The sequence below is a fragment of the Chlorocebus sabaeus genome, chromosome 5 (genome assembly GCF_047675955.1).
Source record: "Chlorocebus sabaeus isolate Y175 chromosome 5, mChlSab1.0.hap1, whole genome shotgun sequence".
NCBI lineage: Eukaryota > Metazoa > Chordata > Mammalia > Primates > Cercopithecidae > Chlorocebus > Chlorocebus sabaeus.
The window spans coordinates 70,893,741-70,911,580 of NC_132908.1; the positions used below are offsets into that span (position 1 = coordinate 70,893,741).

General features: G+C 44.7%; 1 protein-coding gene across 4 annotated transcripts in view; it reads right to left on the reverse strand.

The window, feature by feature from the left end:
- The window catches only part of LOC103233156 (ATP-dependent RNA helicase DDX19B), a 42,776-nt gene that overhangs the window by 24,765 nt on the left and 171 nt on the right, over nucleotides 1-17,840 (reverse strand). The window contains exons 1-2 of one of the 4 annotated variants that reach the window (XM_073015560.1): nucleotides 13,340-13,532; nucleotides 5,587-5,627 (exon numbers count right to left, since the gene is read on the reverse strand). The exons of 1 other annotated variant lie outside the window; for it this stretch is intronic. In XM_073015560.1, the coding sequence (XP_072871661.1) occupies nucleotides 5,587-5,627; nucleotides 13,340-13,382 (84 nt within the window). In that variant the 5' untranslated portion in view covers nucleotides 13,383-13,532. Of the gene's footprint in view, nucleotides 1-5,586; nucleotides 5,628-13,339; nucleotides 13,533-17,840 lie in introns of those variants that run through there. 2 more of the 4 variants (XM_073015562.1, XM_073015563.1) reach the window with 2 other exon arrangements.

The following is a 17,840-nucleotide window of genomic DNA, read 5'->3' on the forward strand; positions in this document are numbered from 1 at the left end:
GAAAAAAAGGAAATTAACAAAAAGGAAACCATTCAACAGGAGAAAGCCAACTGAAAAACAACAAAAAAGAAATCATAAAGTAGTAAAAATCCTTCACTAATTCTGAAGGATAAAGAACACACTAATTGGGGAGGGCAGTGGGGGAGAGCGTTAGGAAAAAGAGCTAATGCATGTGTGGCTTAATACCTAGGTGACTGGGTGATAGGTGCAGCAAACCACCATGGCACATGTTTACCTATGTAACAAAACTGCACATCCTGCACATGTACCCCAGAACTTAAACAAAACAAAAACAGCTGGGCACAGTGGCTGATGCCTGTAATTCTAGCACTTTGGGAGGCTGAGGCGGGCAGATCACTTGAGGTCAGAAGTTCACGACCAGCCTGGCTGATACGGTGAACACCATATCTACTAAAAATACAAAAATTAGCCAGGCGTGGTGGCATACACCTGTAATCCCAGCTTCTCAGGAGGCTATGGCAGGAGAATCGCTTGAACCTGGGAGAAGGAGGTTGCAGTGAGCTGAGATTGTGCCATTGCACTCCAGCCTGGGCAACAAGAGTGAAACTCCATCTCTAAATAAATAAATAAAAGCACTCCCTAAATCCTGCCAATTAACCTGGTCTAGTACTCAGGGCTGTTAAAATGAGAAAGAGAGGCGGGGTGCTGTGGTTGATGTGTGTAATCTCAGCACTCTGGGAGCTGAGGCGGATGGATTGCTTGAGCTCAGGAGTTTGAGACCAGCCTGGGCAACATAGCGAAACCCCATCTCTACAAAAATAGAAAAATTAGCCGGGCATGATGGCACTTGTCTGTGGTCCCAGCTACTCAGGCGGCTGAGGTGGGAGAATTGCTGGAGCCCAGGAAGTCAAGGCTGAAGTGAGCCATGAAGATGCCACTGCACTCAATAATTTTTTTTTTTTTTTAAATAGCAAGTTTGGTCAGGCGCAGTGGCTCATGCCTGTAATCCCAGCAATTTGGGAGGCGGAGGCGGGCAGATCACGAGGTCAGGAGATCGAGACCATCCTGGCTAACACGGTGAAACCCCATCTCTACTAAAAATATAAAAAGTTAGCCGGGTGTGGTGGTGGGCGCCTGTAGTCCCAGCTACTGGGGAGGCTGAGGCAGGTGAATGGCATGAACCCGGGAGGCAGAGCTTGCAGTGAGCCGAGATCGCACCACTGCCCTCCAGCCTGGGCGACAGAGCGAGACTTCCGTCTCAAAATAAATAAATAGCAAGTTTACAGGAGTAAAGTTAACAGTACTTATTCCTATGGTGATAATAACTACCTAAAATAAATGACAGACCTTAAGTTTAAATGAGTTAATGAGGTATAAATGAACTAGAAATAGCGATTGCCGTAAAGTTTTTTGTTTGTTTGTTTTGAGACGGAGTTTTGCTCTTGTTGCCCAGGCTGGAGTGCAATGGCGTGATCTCAGCTCACTGCAACCTCTGCCTCCCAAGTTTAAGCAATTCTGCCTCCCAAGTAGCTGGGATTACAGGCATGTGCCATCACACCTGGCTAATTTATTTTACTTTATTCTTTTGAAACGGAGTCTCGCTCAGTCACCCAGGCTTACAGGGTTTACAGGTGCCCACCACCACGCCCCACTAACTTTTTTTGACTTTTTAGTAGAGATGTGGTTTCACCGTGTTGGCCAGGCTGGTCTTGAACCCCTGACCTCAAATGATTCACCCTCCTCGGCCTCCCAAAGTGGTAGGATTACAGGCGTGAGCCACCACACCCGGCCAATTTTGTATTTTTTAGTAGAGATGGGGTTTCACCATGTTGGTCAGGCTGGTCTCGAACTCCTGATCTCAGGTGATCTGCCCGCCTCGGCCTCCCAAAGATTATAGGTATGAGCTACCACACCCGGCCCAAAAAGTTTTTTTAATATTCAGTGATAAAAGGATACACAACAATAAGGATCATTCTTTTGTTTTTATATTTTTATTTATTCGTTTATTTGAGAACGAGTCTCAGTCTGTCGCCCAGGCTGGAGTGCATTGGTATGATCATGGCTCATGCAACCTCAGCTTACCAGGATCAAGGATCCTCCTGTCTCACCCTCCCAAGCAGATGGGACTACAGGTGCCTGCCACCAAGGCTGGGCTAACATTCTTTTGTTGATACATTGTTCAACTCAAAGTTAACAGGGTAAAATGAAATGTGTAGGAAAAGGTGGTAGCAACATTGTAAATAAAAGTAATAGATTTTTTTTCTTTGAGACGGAGTCTCCCTCTGTCACCCAGGCTGGCCTGCAGTGGCGCGATCTCGGCTCACTGCAAGCTCCGCTTCCCGTGTTCATGCCATTCTCTTGCCTCAGCCTCCCAAGTAGCTGGGACTACAGGTGCTGGCCACAACGCCCAGCTAATTTTGTTTTTTTGTTTTTTTGTTTTTTTTGAGACGGAGTCTCGCTCTGTCGCCCAGGCTGGAGTGCAGTGGCCGGATCTCAGCTCACTGCAAGCTCCGCCTCCCGGGTTCAGGCCATTCTCCTGACTCAGCCTCCCGAGTAGCTAGGACTACAGGCGCCTGCCGCCTCGCCCAGCTAGTTTTTTGTATTTTTTAGTAGAGACGGGGTTTCACCGTTTTAGCCAAGATAGTCTCAATCTCCTGATCTCGTGATCCGCCCGTCTCGGCCTCCCAAAGTGCTGGGATTATAGGCTTGAGCCACCGCGCCCGGCCTTTTTTTTGTATTTTTAGTAGAGACGGGGTTTCACTGTGTTAGCCAGGATGGTCTCCATCTCCTGACCTCATGATCCGCCCACCTCGGCCTCCCAAAGTGCTGGGATTACTCCCAAAGTGCTGGGATTACAGGCGTGAGCCAATTTGCAGGGCCAATAGATGTTGTTTTGATTACAATGTATCAGAATTCTGAAGAGGTTCCTGTAGAATCTAGAAGACACAGCCTTTACGTGGCTGTAAGGATCTCAAAGCCTACAATACAAAAGCAGCATTAAAGTTTGCATTACCCACCTGAGTGTCAGTGAACTGAATGCTAAAACTTATGTTGAAAGCAGTTAGTTCAGATACCTGAGCTCTGTTTATTTGAATCAAAAGGAAAAACCGATTTTTCTTGCAACTTGATTGGAAACCATTTTGAAATCTAGAAAACTAATGAAAAGGCAAGACAAACTTTTAAAAACTCCCACCATTTCCAAATTGCCCAAAGCTCTTTTATAATATCCAGAATTTTCAGTGCTTTAATAGTTTTTAAGATGTCAAAATAATTGAGAATAATTCAGTTATACTTCATTTTATTCCAAAGCTACTTGAGAAAGGATTCTTGAAACATAAGAAGGAAGATTTAATGGTAATGAACTATCCTGAATAGGAACTGTTTCTGGCAAAATTGTGAGGTTTTGAGATGGAGTCTCGCTCTGTTGCCCAGGCTGGGCGTGAGCCACAGGCGTGAGCCACCGCGCCCAGCCTCTCATCAGTTTTTCAATCCCTTTGCCCTCTAAATTGAAAAAGAGAGCCAGTTGCAGTGGCTTATGCCTATAATCCCCAGCACTTTGGGAGGCTGAAGTGGGAGGATCCCTTGAGTCCAGGAGTCTGAGACAAGCCTGGGCAACATAGTGAGACTCCACCTCTACAAAGCTTAAAAATAAAAATATTGGCAGAGCATGGTAGCTTGTGCCTTCAATCCCAGCACTTTTGGAGGCCGAGGAGGGAGGATCCCTTAAACTCAAGAAGTTTGAGACAAGCCTGGGGAACATAGCAAGACCCCATCTCCTAATAAATAAATAAATAAATAAATAGGCTGGGCATGGTGGCTCATTCCTGAAATCCCAGTGCTTTGGGAGGCCGAGGCAGGCTGATCACCTGAGGTCAGGAGTTCGAGACCAGCCTGACCAACATGGTAAAACCCCGTCTCTACTAAAAAAATACAAAAAAAAATTAGCCAGGTATGGTGGTGCATGCCTATAATCCCAGCTACTCAGGAGGCTGAGGCAGGAGAATCACTTGAACCCAGGAGGCAGAGGTTGCAGTGAGCTGAGATCCCGCCATTGCACTCCAGCCTGGCCAACAGAGTGAGACTCTGTCTTAAAAAAAATAAATAAATAGGCCGGGTGCAGTGGCTCACACCTGTAATTCCCAGCACTTTGGGATGCCAAGGCGGGTGGATCACCTGAAGGTCAGGAGTTTGAGACCAGACTGGCCAACATGGTGAAACCCCATCTCTACTAAAAATATAAAAACTAGCCGGGCATGGTGGTGGGTGCCTGTAATCCCAGCTACTCGGGAGGCTGAGGCAGGAGAATTACTTGAACCCAGGAGACGGAGGTTGCAGTGAGCCAACATGGTGCCACTGCACTCCAGCCTTGGTGACACAGTAAGACTCCGTCTCAAAAAAATAAATACATAAAAATAAATAATAAATTTATAAAAATAATAAATTTAAATGAATTTTAAAATAAAATAAATAAAAATATTAGCTGGGCAGCTACCAGGGAGGCTGAGGTGGGAGGATTGCTTAAGCCCAGGAGTTCCAGGTTACAATGTGCTATGATCTTGCCACTGCATTCCAGCCTGGGTGACAGAGTGAGACCCTATCTCTATTTTAAAAAAATACACACATGGCAGGGTGCGGTGGCTCACGCCTGTAATCCCAGCAGTTTGGGAGGCCAAGGCGGGCAGATCATGAGGTCAGGAGATCGAGACCATCCTGGCTAACACGGTGAAACCCTGTCTCTACTAAAAAATACAAAAAATTAGCCGGGTGTGGTGGCAGGCCAAGCTACTCAGGAGGCTGAGGCAGGAGAATGGCATGAACCCGGGAGGCAGAGCTTGCAGTGAGTCGAGATCGTGCCACTGCACTCCAGCCTGGGCGACAGAGCGAGACTCCATCTCAAAAAAAAAAAAAAAAAAATGCACACACACATACACACACACACACACACGGCCAGATGTGGTGGCTCACACCTGTAATCCTAGTACTTTGGGAGGCTGACATGGGTGGATTGCTTGAGCTCAGGAGTTCGAGACCAGTGTGGGCAAGATGATGAAACCCTCTCTCTACTGAAATATGAAAAATTAGCTGGGCACGGTGGCATATGCTTGTAGTCCCACCTACTTAGGAAGCTGAGGCATGAGAATCGCTTGAACCCGGGAGGCAGAGGTTGCAGTGGGCTGAGATGCTGCCATGGCACTCCAGCCTGGGCGACAGTGCGTGACTCTTGTCTCAAAAAAAAAATAGTGCCATTCATAGACAATACTAATCTTAAAGATTAATGATGCAGCTGCTTTGGAAAACATCTTGGCACTTCCTCAAAAGTTAAACAGAGAATTCCTATATAATCCAGCAGTTCCACTTCTAGATATATACCCGAGTATTGAAACTATGTGTCCACACAAAAACTTGTACATTAATCAATCAAAAGCAATATTATTCATAGTAGCTAAAAAGTAGAAATAATCCAAATGTCCAGAAACTGATGAATGGATAAATAAAATGTGGTATATCCACACAATGGAATATTATTTGGCAACAATAAGGAATACAGTACCGATACATGCTACAACTAATGAACCTTAGTTCATTATACTAAGTAAAAAAAGCCAGTCACAAAGGATCACATACCGTATGTTTCCATCTATATGAAATGTTTAAAAGAGGCAAATCTAAAGAGACAGAAAGTAGATTAGTGGTTGCCTAGAGCTGGGGAGTTTGTGGGGAAACAGGGAGTGACTGCTAATGTGTACAGAGTTACCTTTTGGGGTGATGAAAATGTTCTAAAACTGACTGATATAAGCTACACACTTCTGAATACACCAACCATCAGTGACCTGTAAACTTTAATCTCACCGTAATGTTGTAATAATAGGGTCTCAAGATTCTGTTTCATAAAATGCAGGAATTTGTTGTTGTAAGATTAATAAAATGGCTAGTTTGGGCCTGCTAAAAACAGCAAGAGTTAATCTTTTTATACCTGAGTTTTTATTATCACTGGGTTCATTATTATGAGTTTCTGTTCTATCTGAAAGATAATTCTATGACACAAACTCAAGCCAAATAGAAAATGTCAAAGCTACCTACTCCTAACAAACCCTCTTAGGCACATTAATAGGTTAAAACAATGACAATTTAACCTGACCTGAATGGCTGGGTGCGGTGGCTCATGCCTGTAATGCCAGCACTTTGGGAGGCCAAGGCAGGTGACCTCTTGAGCTCAGGAACTTGAGACTGCCCTGAGCAACATGGTGAAACCATATGTCTACAAAAAATACAAAAATTTGCCAGGTGTGGCGGTGCACACCTGTAGTCCCAGCTACTTGCAGGGCTGAGGTGGGAGGACAGAATGAGCCTGGGAGGTCAAGGGTGCAGTGAGCCATGTACACACCACTGCACTCCAGCCTGGGTGACAAAGTGAGACCCTATTTAAAAAAAAAAAAAAAAATGACAACAACAACAACAAAAAAACTGACCTAACAAGAAGTTAGTTAAAATAGTCAAAACTCTCAGAACTAAAAAAAAAAAAAACAAAAAAACAGGCCAGGCACAGTAGCTCACGCCTGTAATCCCAGCACTTTGAGAGGCCAAGGCGGGTGGATCACGAGGTCAGGAGATTGAGACCATCCCGGCTAACACAGTGAAACCCCTTCTCTACTAAAAAAATACAAAAAAATTAGCCAGGCATGGTGGTGGGTGCCTGTAGTCCCAGCTACTCAGGAGGCTGAGGCAGGAGAATGGTGTGAACTTGGGAGGCGGAGCTTACAGTGAGCCGAGATCGCGCCACCGCACTACAGCCTGGGCGACAGAGTGAGACTCTGTCTCAAAAAATAAATAAGGCCGGGCGCGGTGGCTCAAGCCTGTAATCCCAGCACTTTGGGAGGCCGAGACGGGCGGATCACGAGGTCAGGAGATCGAGACCATCCTGGCTAACACGGTGAAACCCCGTCTCTACTAAAAATACAAAAAACTAGCCGGGCGAGGTGGCGGGCGCCTGTAGTCCCAGCTACTCCGGAGGCTGAGGCAGGAGAATGGCGTAAACCCGGGAGGCGGAGCTTGCAGTGAGCTGAGATCCGGCCACTGCAGTCCAGCCCGGGCTACAGAGCAAGACTCCGTCTCAAAAAAAAAAAACAAACAAACAAAAAAATAAATAAATAAATAAAAATTAAAAATAATAATAAAAATTAAAAAAAATTAAAAACCTCTCAGAACTACTTGAAATACATATTTATCTCTACATTGACTAATGCTGTGGTTTTTTTCTAAGTGTATATTGTGCCTTGAGATATTGGCTAATAAAAATATGAAGCCAGCACACAGAAGCACAGGAAAGCATTATTTCATTTTTATCTCAGCCTTTATTAATTTTGTATTTGCTTTATAATGTACATAATATATTTAGTAAAACAATAAAGTATGCAATTTCTAAATAGATATGTACATATTGAGAGTGAATGCTCAAAAGTTTCTTTGCAACAGAGCCATGTAACAGAGTAACAAACTACACAGTTCATTTACTCAATTAACAATGCCTGCCAGGTTAGGCATGAGAAATGCTCAAATGGATAAGGGCCACAGTTAAGGGAGGGGATGCCATAATGAAAATAGAAGCATTAAGTGGAAGCAGGTATTCTGAGTGCTGAGACCTCCCTCACCCTTTCCTCCACCTAGATTCCAGAACACTGAGTCAGACCTCTACCATCTAGGCAGGAAATTAGAGGATCCCTCTCTGCAAAATCTGGCCAGACCGGGAGGACAGTTCTTAGGACACTGACACAGACCACTAAAGATATATAGTGAAGGTCAGAACAGACAAGCCCCACTCATGTGTTTACAGCTTCCACTCAGCTTTTTAGTCACTCATTCTTAAATATGAGTGGCCAAGCAAGGATTACAGACATCTGAGAAATAGTCATCATGAAAAAGTAGATACTGAAATGTATAGATAAAACACGCCTCACATGAAACAGAGACTTAGCAGAGGGATGAAGAAAAATATCCTCCAAATGATGCAGATATTATGACCATGAAAGCAGTACAGGGTATTGTCTGTAAAAAAGGAACAGTAAAGGAAGAAGAAAAAAGTTCCTTAAATTAAAAATACAAAAGTAGAAGTGAAAATGAAATACACTAGACAGTACTTGAGAAAATCTCCCACGAAATATAGAAAAAAAGAAAGGAAAAAAAAAGAGACAAAGATGAAAAACAGAAGAAAAAATAAAACCAAAGGACTTTTCAACAAATGGTGCTGGAACAATTAAGACATCTCTGGCCAGGCGCGGTGGCTCACGCCTGTAATCCCAGCACTTTGACAGGCCAAGGCGGGTGAGGTCAGGGGTTCCAGACCAGCCTGGCCAACATGGTGAAACCCTGTCTCTACTAAAAATACCAAAGTAGCCGGGCTTGGTGGCAGGCACCTGTAATCCCAGCTACTCGGGGGACTGAGGCAGGAGAATCGCCCGAACCCAGGAGGCGGAGGTTGCAGTGAGTCAAGATCGTGCCACTGCACTCCAGCCTGGGTACAAGAGTGAGACTTCGTCTCAAAAAAAAAAAGACATCTCTATGTGAAAAAGATGAACACATGAACCTCAGCCGGCACAGCAGCTCACGCCTGTAATCCCAGCACTTTGGGAGGCTGAGGCGGGCAGATCACGAGGTCAGGAGTTTGAGACCAGCCTGGCCAATATGGTGAAACCCTGTCTCTACTAAAAATACAAAAATTAGCTGGGCGTGGTGGCAGACACCTGTAATCCCAGCTTCTCAGGAGGCTGAGGCAGGAGAATTGCTTGAACCTGGGAGGCAGAGGTTGCAGTGAGCTGAGATCGCGCCACTGCACTCCAGCCTGGAGACAGCAAGACTCCCCCTCAAAAAAAAAAAAAAAAAAAGATGAACCTCAATCCATACCTATTAGAAAAAATTTAACTCAAAATGTAAAATGGATCACAGACATAAATGTAAAATTTAAAACTGTAAGACTTCTAGAGAACACAGGAGAAAATCCTTGTGGCCTTGGATAAGGTATATATCTTGGAACATAAAAAGAACTAATCACTTAAAAATTGATAAATTAGGTTAATCAAAGTTGAAAATGTCTATTATTTGAAAAGTACTGTTGAAAAAAGACAAGTTGTAGTTTGGGAGAATATATGCAAAACATATCCAATAAAGGACTTATCACGCCTGTTATCCATCCCAGCACTCTGGGAGGCCCAGGTGGGTGGATTGCTTGAACCCAGGAGTTCCAAGACCAGCCTGGGCAACATGGTAAAACCCTGTCTCTACAAAAAATACAAACATCAGCCAGATGTGGTGGCACATGCCTGTGGTCCCAGCTACTCTGGAGGCCAAGTGGGAGGATCCCTTGAGCCCAGGAGGTGAAGGTTTCAGTGAGCCAAGATAGTGCCACTGCACTCTAGCTGGGTGACAGAGTGAGACCCTGTCTAAAACAAACAAACAGACAAACAAAAAAACAGAACTTCTATCCAGAATATATAAATAACCTTCCCAACTAAAAACAAAAACAATCCTACTTTAAAAATGGGCAAAAGGTTTGAAAACCCACTTCAAAGAAGTTACATAGATGGCAAATAAGCACATGAAAAGATTTTCAACATCATTAGTCATTAGGGAGATATATAAGTTAAAATCACAATGAGACACCACCACCATGTACCTATCAGAATGAAGGAAACCGACAATACTGTGCAGGGAAGGATGTGGGGCAGTTGAAGCTCTCATCCATTGCTGTTGGGAAAGCAGAATGATACACTTTGGAAAACAGTTTGGCATATAACTTATAAAGTTAAACATATACCACATAACACAGTAAATCCTACTCTTCAGTATTGACTTTACCCAAGAGAAATGCAAACATATATCCATACAAAAATCTGTACCTTATAGAGTAGCTTTCTTCATATTGTCTCAGACTGAAAATTACACAAGTGTCCATCAATAGAAGAATAAGCAAACTGTGTATATTCACAATGGAATTCTACTTAGCAATAAAAAGGAACGAACTACTGATACATGCAACTTGGTTGAATTCCAAATGCATAATACTAAGTGGAAGAAGCCAGACTTTTCAAAAGGTTACATATTACATGATTCCATTTTATAACATCTGGAAAAGGCAAAACTATAATGACAGAAAACGTATCAGCAGTTGCCAGAGAAGGGTGAGGAGAGGGAGTGAACTACAAGAAGTTGTAGTTCTCTGTAGAGATGGTTTATATGTTGACTGTGGTGGTAGTTACAGAACTGTATGCTTTTGTCAAAATTCATAGAACTGTACACTAACACAGTTTAATTTTACTCTATGTAAATTATACCTCCATAAACCTGACTTTAAAAACTTAAAGGGCTGGCCAGGTGCGGTGGCTCACGCCTGTAACCCTAGGACTTTGGGAGGCTGAGGCGTGTGGATCACTTGAGGTCAGGAGTTCAAGACCAGCCTGGCCAACATGGTGAAACCCCACCGCTACTACAAATACAAAAAGTAGCCAGGCATGGTGGCACATGCCTGTAATCCTAGCTACTCAGGAGGCTGAGGCAGGAGAATTGCTTAAACTCAAGAAGCAGAGGCTGCAGTGAGCCAAGATTGCGCTATTGCACTCCAGCCCGGGGGACAAGAGGGAAACTTCATCTCAAAAAAAAAAAAAAACAAAAAAAACCTAAAGGGCCAGTCCAACTGATAAAACATTCATCTAATAAGAGTTCTGGGAAAAGCTGTGTAGTGGTGCGCACCTGTAGTCCCAGCTACGAGGGAGGCTGAGGCAGGAGGATCCCTTGAGCCCAGGAGTTCAAGGCTGTAGTGCACTATGATTCTGCCTGTGAATAGCTACTGCACTCCAGACTGGGCAACATAGACAGACCCTGTCTTAAAAAGAAAAAAAGAGAGAGAGAGAGAGAGAAAGAAAGTGAGTGAGTTCCAGAAAAGAGAGAATTAAGAAAAAACAAAGGAGAAGAAATCAACAATGAAATTATTCAAGAAAAGTTCTCATAACTGAAGAACAAGAGTTTTTCAGATTGAAAGTACCCACACCCAGGGGCCAGTAATATGGATGAAAATACACCCATGCCAAGACATATTACCATACATTTTCTGAATATTGAAAACAGAAGATTCTCCAAGCCTAGAAAGGGGAAAACAAGTCACATCAAGTATCAGGATGATCTCAAACATTTCAACAACAAATACAGAAATCTAGAAGGCAATGAACAGTAACTTTAAAATTTGGCAGGAAAGTAATTTCAAACCTACAATTCTATACCCAGCCAAACTATTATCCAAATTACAGGGCAAAATTAGATTTTTTAAGACATGGAATATCCTTTTTTTTTTTTTAATACTTTAAGTTCTAGGGCACATGTGCACAATGTGCAGGTTTGTTACATATGTATACATGTGCCATGTTGGTGTGCTGCACCCATTAACTCATCATTTTCATTAGGTATACCTCCTAATGCCATCCCTCCCCCCTCCCCCCACCCCAACATGGAATATTCTTAAAGTAATTTACTTCCCGTACACCTCTAGAAAGCTGACAGATGGCTGCACAAAAATAAGGAATAAATCAAGAAAGATGGAAGAGTGGAAGGACAGAAAGGAAGAGATCCAAGAGATCCAAAAGACAAGAGAAAGGAGGAATGAATCTGCAGAATTAGGCTGAAGGGAAATTTGCCCTGTTCCCTCTATCCCCCAATTTGAACTGTGCTCTAAAGACAGGAGTAACTAGTCCAATTTGAAGCAGACTTAAAAGGCCTGGGAGAAATGGAATTGATAGAATATTTTATGAGTCTAAGCATTCTGAGATAAACTTAGACAACTGGAAGAGAGTTTGGGGTTGAATTGATAATTAAGAAAAAAATGAAGCAAAAACATAAGGCAATTAAGAATTCCAAGTAAAATAAATTTTATAGAAAAGCAAAGGGCCAGGCGAAGTGGCTCAGGCCTATAATCCCAACACTTTGGGAGGCCAAGGTGGGAGGATGGCTTAAGCCCAGGAGGTCGAGATCAACTCGGATAATATAGTGAGACCTCGTCTTCACAAAAAATTAAAAAGTTAGCTGCACAGGTTGGCTCATGCTTGTAGTCCCTGCTACTCAGGAGGCTGAGGTGGGAGGATCACTTGAGCCTGGGAGGCGGAGGTTGTAGTTAGCAAGAGATGGTGCCAGTGCACTCCAGCCTGGGTGACAGGGCAAGACCCTCTCTCAAAAAATATATGTAAAGAAAGAAAGAAACAGAAAAAAGAGGCTGGATGTGGTGGCTCACACCTGTAATCCCAGCACTTTGGGAGGTTGAGGCAGGTGGATCACTTGCACCCAGGGGTTCGAGACCAGCCTGGGCAACTTGGCAAGTCCCCATCTCTACAAAAAAAATACAAAGATTAGTTGGGCATAGTGGCACATGCCTGTAGTCCCAGTTACTCAGGAGGCTGAGATGGGAGCATGGCTTGAGATCAGGAGGCAGAGACTGCAGTCAGCCAAGATCACTCCACTACACCCCAGCCTGGGCAACAGAGTGTGACCCTGTCTCCAAAAAAAAAAAAAGGAGTTGCCTCTGGGGAGGAAAAAAAATTGGCCGGAACCATTATTTTTAAAATCACTTGAGTCTTTAAACAATGTGTATATACAACTTATTTTTTATCAGCTATAAAATATAAAAGACAAGGTTCTTATTCTTGAGGAAGTCATAGAAATAAGTACTAACAGAAGTAGGTTTAAAGCCTACTAGAATTTAAAGTGTTTTGGTGGGAGAAATTAATTCTACGCAGTAGTGTTTAACACATATGTTCCTTACCATGTATCAGGCCCAGAAAAAAAAGAACAAAGTGAAGCCGATACTACTGGGTCCATCATTTATCACTGAGCAAGCACACAAATATGAGCAGAGACATGGTCCCTGAGCCAAAGAAGCTCTGAATCTAGAGGTGGAGAATGACACCTAAAATAGCTATTACAAACCGGGGCGGCCAGGAGCCGTGGCTCAGCCTGTAATCCTGGTGCTTTGAAAGGTGGAGGCAGGAAGACTGCTGGAGGCCAGGAGTTCCAGACCAGCCTAGGCAACCTAGCAAGACCATGTCTCTATTTCAATTAAAAACAAACAAAACACAATCTAGGGTGATGAGTGCAATCTACGATCATTCCTGGTTCCAGGAAGACAGACAGGCGGCTGAGCGCTTTACCGACAGGAGCACTCACCTGCACTTACGTAACGCGGGGGCGGCTGCGTAAACAAAGCCAGCTCAGGGTCCAGGCTCCATCCCTATCCTCCCCGCCACCCCATCCAGTCCCTAATCAACCTAGGAACCACCCTTTCCCAGGGACCAAGTCTCCGGCCAGAACTAGTCCCCTAACCCTTTTAGGGCTTAAGCCAACTCACGGACTCGGCTGCCGCTTCCTGCTCGTCCACTGCCAGGGCCCATGAGTCAGTGGCCATGGTCCCAGGCGCGGGTGGGAGGCTCGTGCTGGCAGATTCGGATTCGAGGGATGGCACGGTACACTGACCGTGGGCTCCGGGGGTTCGCGGCAGGCTCTGCTCCAGCCCCACTACAAGGCTGCAGACCGGAAGCGGCGCGCCACAGTGACGTCGGAGGCCGCTCCTGTTTGGCCACCCTTTGCCCACTTGGGGCTGTCGATTCTGTCACCCTCAGGCCCGTACCCCTCAACCCCGGGCAGAGCAGGCTTTCCCATCAAGCTGAGGTAGTTATCTTAAAATGCCTAAGCTCTGGTCAACTTGGTTCTCCAACCAAAGAACAAAATCAGATTCCCACCCAACACAGTGGCAGAGAAGGCACTAATACAGATTGAACAGATTGAATATATCAAAACAGAAAACCATTAATAATAGTCACCAAAATGCAAAACAAGCAGAGAGCTGTTTCCCTTTTCAGGTTGGTAATTTAAAATGTCCAGGTGTTGGCAATCAGCCCTGTCAAAAAACCCATTTGGTTAAAAGTCCACTTGACCACTATGCAATCTTATGCATGTAACAAAAGGGCACCTGCACTCATAAATTTGTAATCCAAGAAGAGGAATCGCAGCTCTCCTATGTAAGGGTTGTATAACCAGGACAATGTTAAAAAGGAAGAAAACAGACAGGTGTGGTGGCTCATGCATGTAATCCCAGCAGTTCTGGAGGCCGAGGTGGAAGGATCACTTGGGCCCAGGAGGTGTAGGCTGCAGTGAGCCATAACAGTGCCACTGCACTCCAGCCTGGGTGACAGAGCAAAACCCTGTCTAGAAAAAAATATTAAATAAAATTAAAATAGTAAAATAATTAAATAGAGCTAGGTGTGGTGGCTCATGCCTGTAATCTCAGCACTTGGGTTTTTGTTTGTTTTTTGAGATGAAGTCTCACTCTGTCACCCATGCTGGAGTGCAGTGGCGTAATCTCGGCTCATTGCAACTTCCGCCTCCTGGGTTCAAGAAATTCTCTTGCCTCAGCCTCCCAAGTAGCTGGGATTACAAGCCCACGCCACCATGCCCAGCTAATTTTTGTATTTTTAGTAGAGACAGGGTTTCACCATGTTAGCCAGTATGGTCTCCATCTCCTGACCTCACGATCCACCTGCCTTGGCCTCCCAAAGTGCTTGGATTACAGGTGTGGGCCACTGCACCCAGCCTTGTTTTTTTTGTTGGTTTGTTTGTTTTTTAAGATAGAGGCCAGGTGCAGTGGCTCAAGCCTGTAATCCTAGCACTTTGGGAGGCCGATGTGGGTGGGTCACCTGAGGTCAGGAGTTTGAGACCAGCTTGGCCAACATGGTGAAACCCCATCTCTACTAAAAATACAAAAATTAGCCAAGCATGGTGGTGCACACCTGTAAGCCCAGCTACTTAGAAGGCTAAGGCAGGAGAATCGCTTGAACCCAGGAGGCAAAGGTTGCAGTGAGCTGAGATCATGCCATCACACTGAAGCCTGGGCGACAAGAGTGAAACTCTGTCTCAGAAAAATAAATAAATAGACTGGGCATGGTGGCTCACGTCTGTAATCCCAGCACTTTGGGAGGCTGAGGCTGGTGAATCACGAGAGGTCAGGAGATTGAGACCATCCTGGCCAACATGGTAAAACCCTGTCTCTACTGAAAATACAAAAATTAGCTGGGTGTGGTGGCATGTACCTGTAGTCCCAGCTACTTGGGAGGCTGAGGCAAGAGAATTGCTTGAACCCGGGAGGTGAAGGTTGCAGTGAGCCAAGATCGTGCCACTGCACTCCAGCCTGGCGACAGACTGAAACTCTATTTCAAAAATAAATAAATTAATTAATTAATAAAAAGGCAGGGCGTGGTGGTTCACGCCGGTAATCCCAGCACTTTGGGAGGCTGAAGTGGGCGGATCACGAGGTCAGGAGATCGAGAACATCCTGGCTAATGTGGTGAAACCCCGTCTCTACTAAAAATACAAAAAAAAAAAAAAAAATTAGCCGGGCATGGTGGTGGGCATCTGTAGTCCTAGCTACTCAGGAGGTTGAGGCAGGAGAATCGCTTGAACCCAGGAGGCGGAGGTTGCAGTGAGCCAAGATCATGCCACTGCACTCCAGCCTGGGCGACAGAGCAAGACTCCATCTCAAATAAATAAACAAATAACAACAACAACAAAAACAAAAATCAAGTCATGGTGGGTTCTCTGTGGAATTTAACCTGTACTGTAGTAGTAAAAACGTTTTGAGAAAGGGTAAAGCATTTCCAGGGAACACTCCGCTTGTTATGATTCTTTTTTCCTGCACGCTCACAGGGTTAACTGGAGAAGACATTTTGTTTTTTGTTTTTGACCTTACACATGAGGGTGTGCTAAAAAGAAAAAGGCAAACACCGCCTAGGTAGCCATGACCTACATCTCATCAATTCAGAAGCAACCCTGGGGATATTTTCCCAGATAAATTATATTGTTTCACAGGGCTAGAGGTTAATGAAGTTTGCAAAACAGTTTAATGAGGTTAAAAATTACATTGCCCAAGGTGCAGGACCATATATAGCAGGTTCACTTGTGCAAAACAAACAGGAACCCCCACCCCAAAAGTCCCCAAGCTCCCATATATGCTTGTATACACTATAGAAAATGCCTAAGAAGACAGGAGCAGTGGCCTGTGTCTGCAGTCCCAGCTACCCCTGAAGCTGAGGTTGGAGGATCGCCTGAGCTCAGAAGTTCGAAGCCAGCCTGGGCAACATAGTGATACCATCTCCTCTTAAAAAAAAAAAAAAAAAAAAAAAAGTGGCCAGGTGCGGTGGCTCACGCCTGTAATCCCAGCACTTTGGGAGGCCAAGGCGGTGGATCACGAGGTCAGGAGTTCAAGGCCAGCCTGGTCAAGATGGTGAAACCCCATCGCTACTAAAAATATTAAAATCAGCTGAGCATGGTGGTGGGTGCCTGTAATCCCAGCTACTCAGGAGTCTGAGGCAGAGAACTGCTTGAACCCGGGAGGCAGAGTTTGCAGTGAGCTGAGATCACGCCACTGCACTCCAACCTGGGCAACAGAGCGAGACTCTGTCTCAAAAAAAAAAAAAAAGAGGCCGGGCGGGGTGGCTCAAGCCTGTAATCCCAGCACTTTGGGAGGTCGAGACGGGCAGATCACGAGGTCAGGAGATCGAGACCAGCCTGGCTAACACAGTAAAACCCCGTCTCTACTAAAAAAAATACAAAAAACTAGCCGGGCGAGGTGGCAGCCGCCTGTAGTCCCAGCTACTCGGGAGGCTGAGGCAGGAGAATGGCGTAGACCTGGGAGGTGGAGCTTGCAGTGAGCTGAGATCCGGCCACTGCACTCCAGCCTGGGCGACAGAGCGGGACTCCGTCTCAAAAAAAAAAAAAAAAAAAAGAAAAAGAAAAAGAAAAAAAAAGGTTAAGATACACACAAAACTGATAACAGTGGCTGCTCCTGGTGAGGGTCTCTAGAAGGGTGGAGGTGGATTGAGTATGCTTTATCCTCTGATATTATTTTCCATATGCATGTTTCTTTCTTTCTTTTTTTTAAATTAGAGACAGGATCTTGCTATGTTGCCCAGGCTGGAGTGCAGTGGCTATTCACAGGCACAATTACAGCATACACTATATCCTTGAACTCCTGACCTCAAGACATCCTCCTGCCTCTGCTTCCCAAGTAGCTGGGACTACAGGTGTGTGCAGCTGTGCTTGGCTCCATGTTTCCCTTTTAACAATGTATTTCAGACAAACAAGAAAGAGTATAATTTAACAAATACTTAGATTCCCACCTCAAAACTTAAGAAATAAAATTACTAAGGTCCAGCTGATAATCTCCGTATCCGCATCCCAGGAAGACAGCAGCTATCCTAAATTTGGCGTTTATCCTTCCCGTACACGATTTTTCATGTGTTTTTTCCTCTACTAAATAAATATGCAAGCCTAGGCAACATAGGGAGACCCTGTCTCTACCAAAATAAATAAATAAATAAATAAATAAATAAATAAATAAATAAAATTAAGTAGCTGGGTGTGGTGGCGCGAGCCTGTAGTCCCAGCTACTCCTGAGACTGAGGTGGGAGGATCGCTTGAGCCCAGGAGTTCAAGGCTGCAGTGAGTCGTGATTGTGCCACTGCACTCCAGCCTGTCTCAAAACAAAACAAAAAACTTAAAAATAGCATCGGGGTTCCAGACTCTCCTAAGTTCACCCCCAACACACCTGCGCATTGTGAGACTCCAGCTAAGAAGGTACCTGGTTTCCAAAGTGGGCGTGGAGAGAAAAGGATTCGGGGAATAAGAGCATCTGGATTGGAATTAAGTCTCCTGCATTTACTCCCACGTGAGCCTAGCCAGTCTCAGTTTACCCTGAAATCATAGGAAGTAGCCACCTCACAGCTGGAGGATTCTAGATCACAAGGCTAAGACCTTGGGACGAAGCCTCGAGAAATACTGTTACTCCTCTCCCCAGG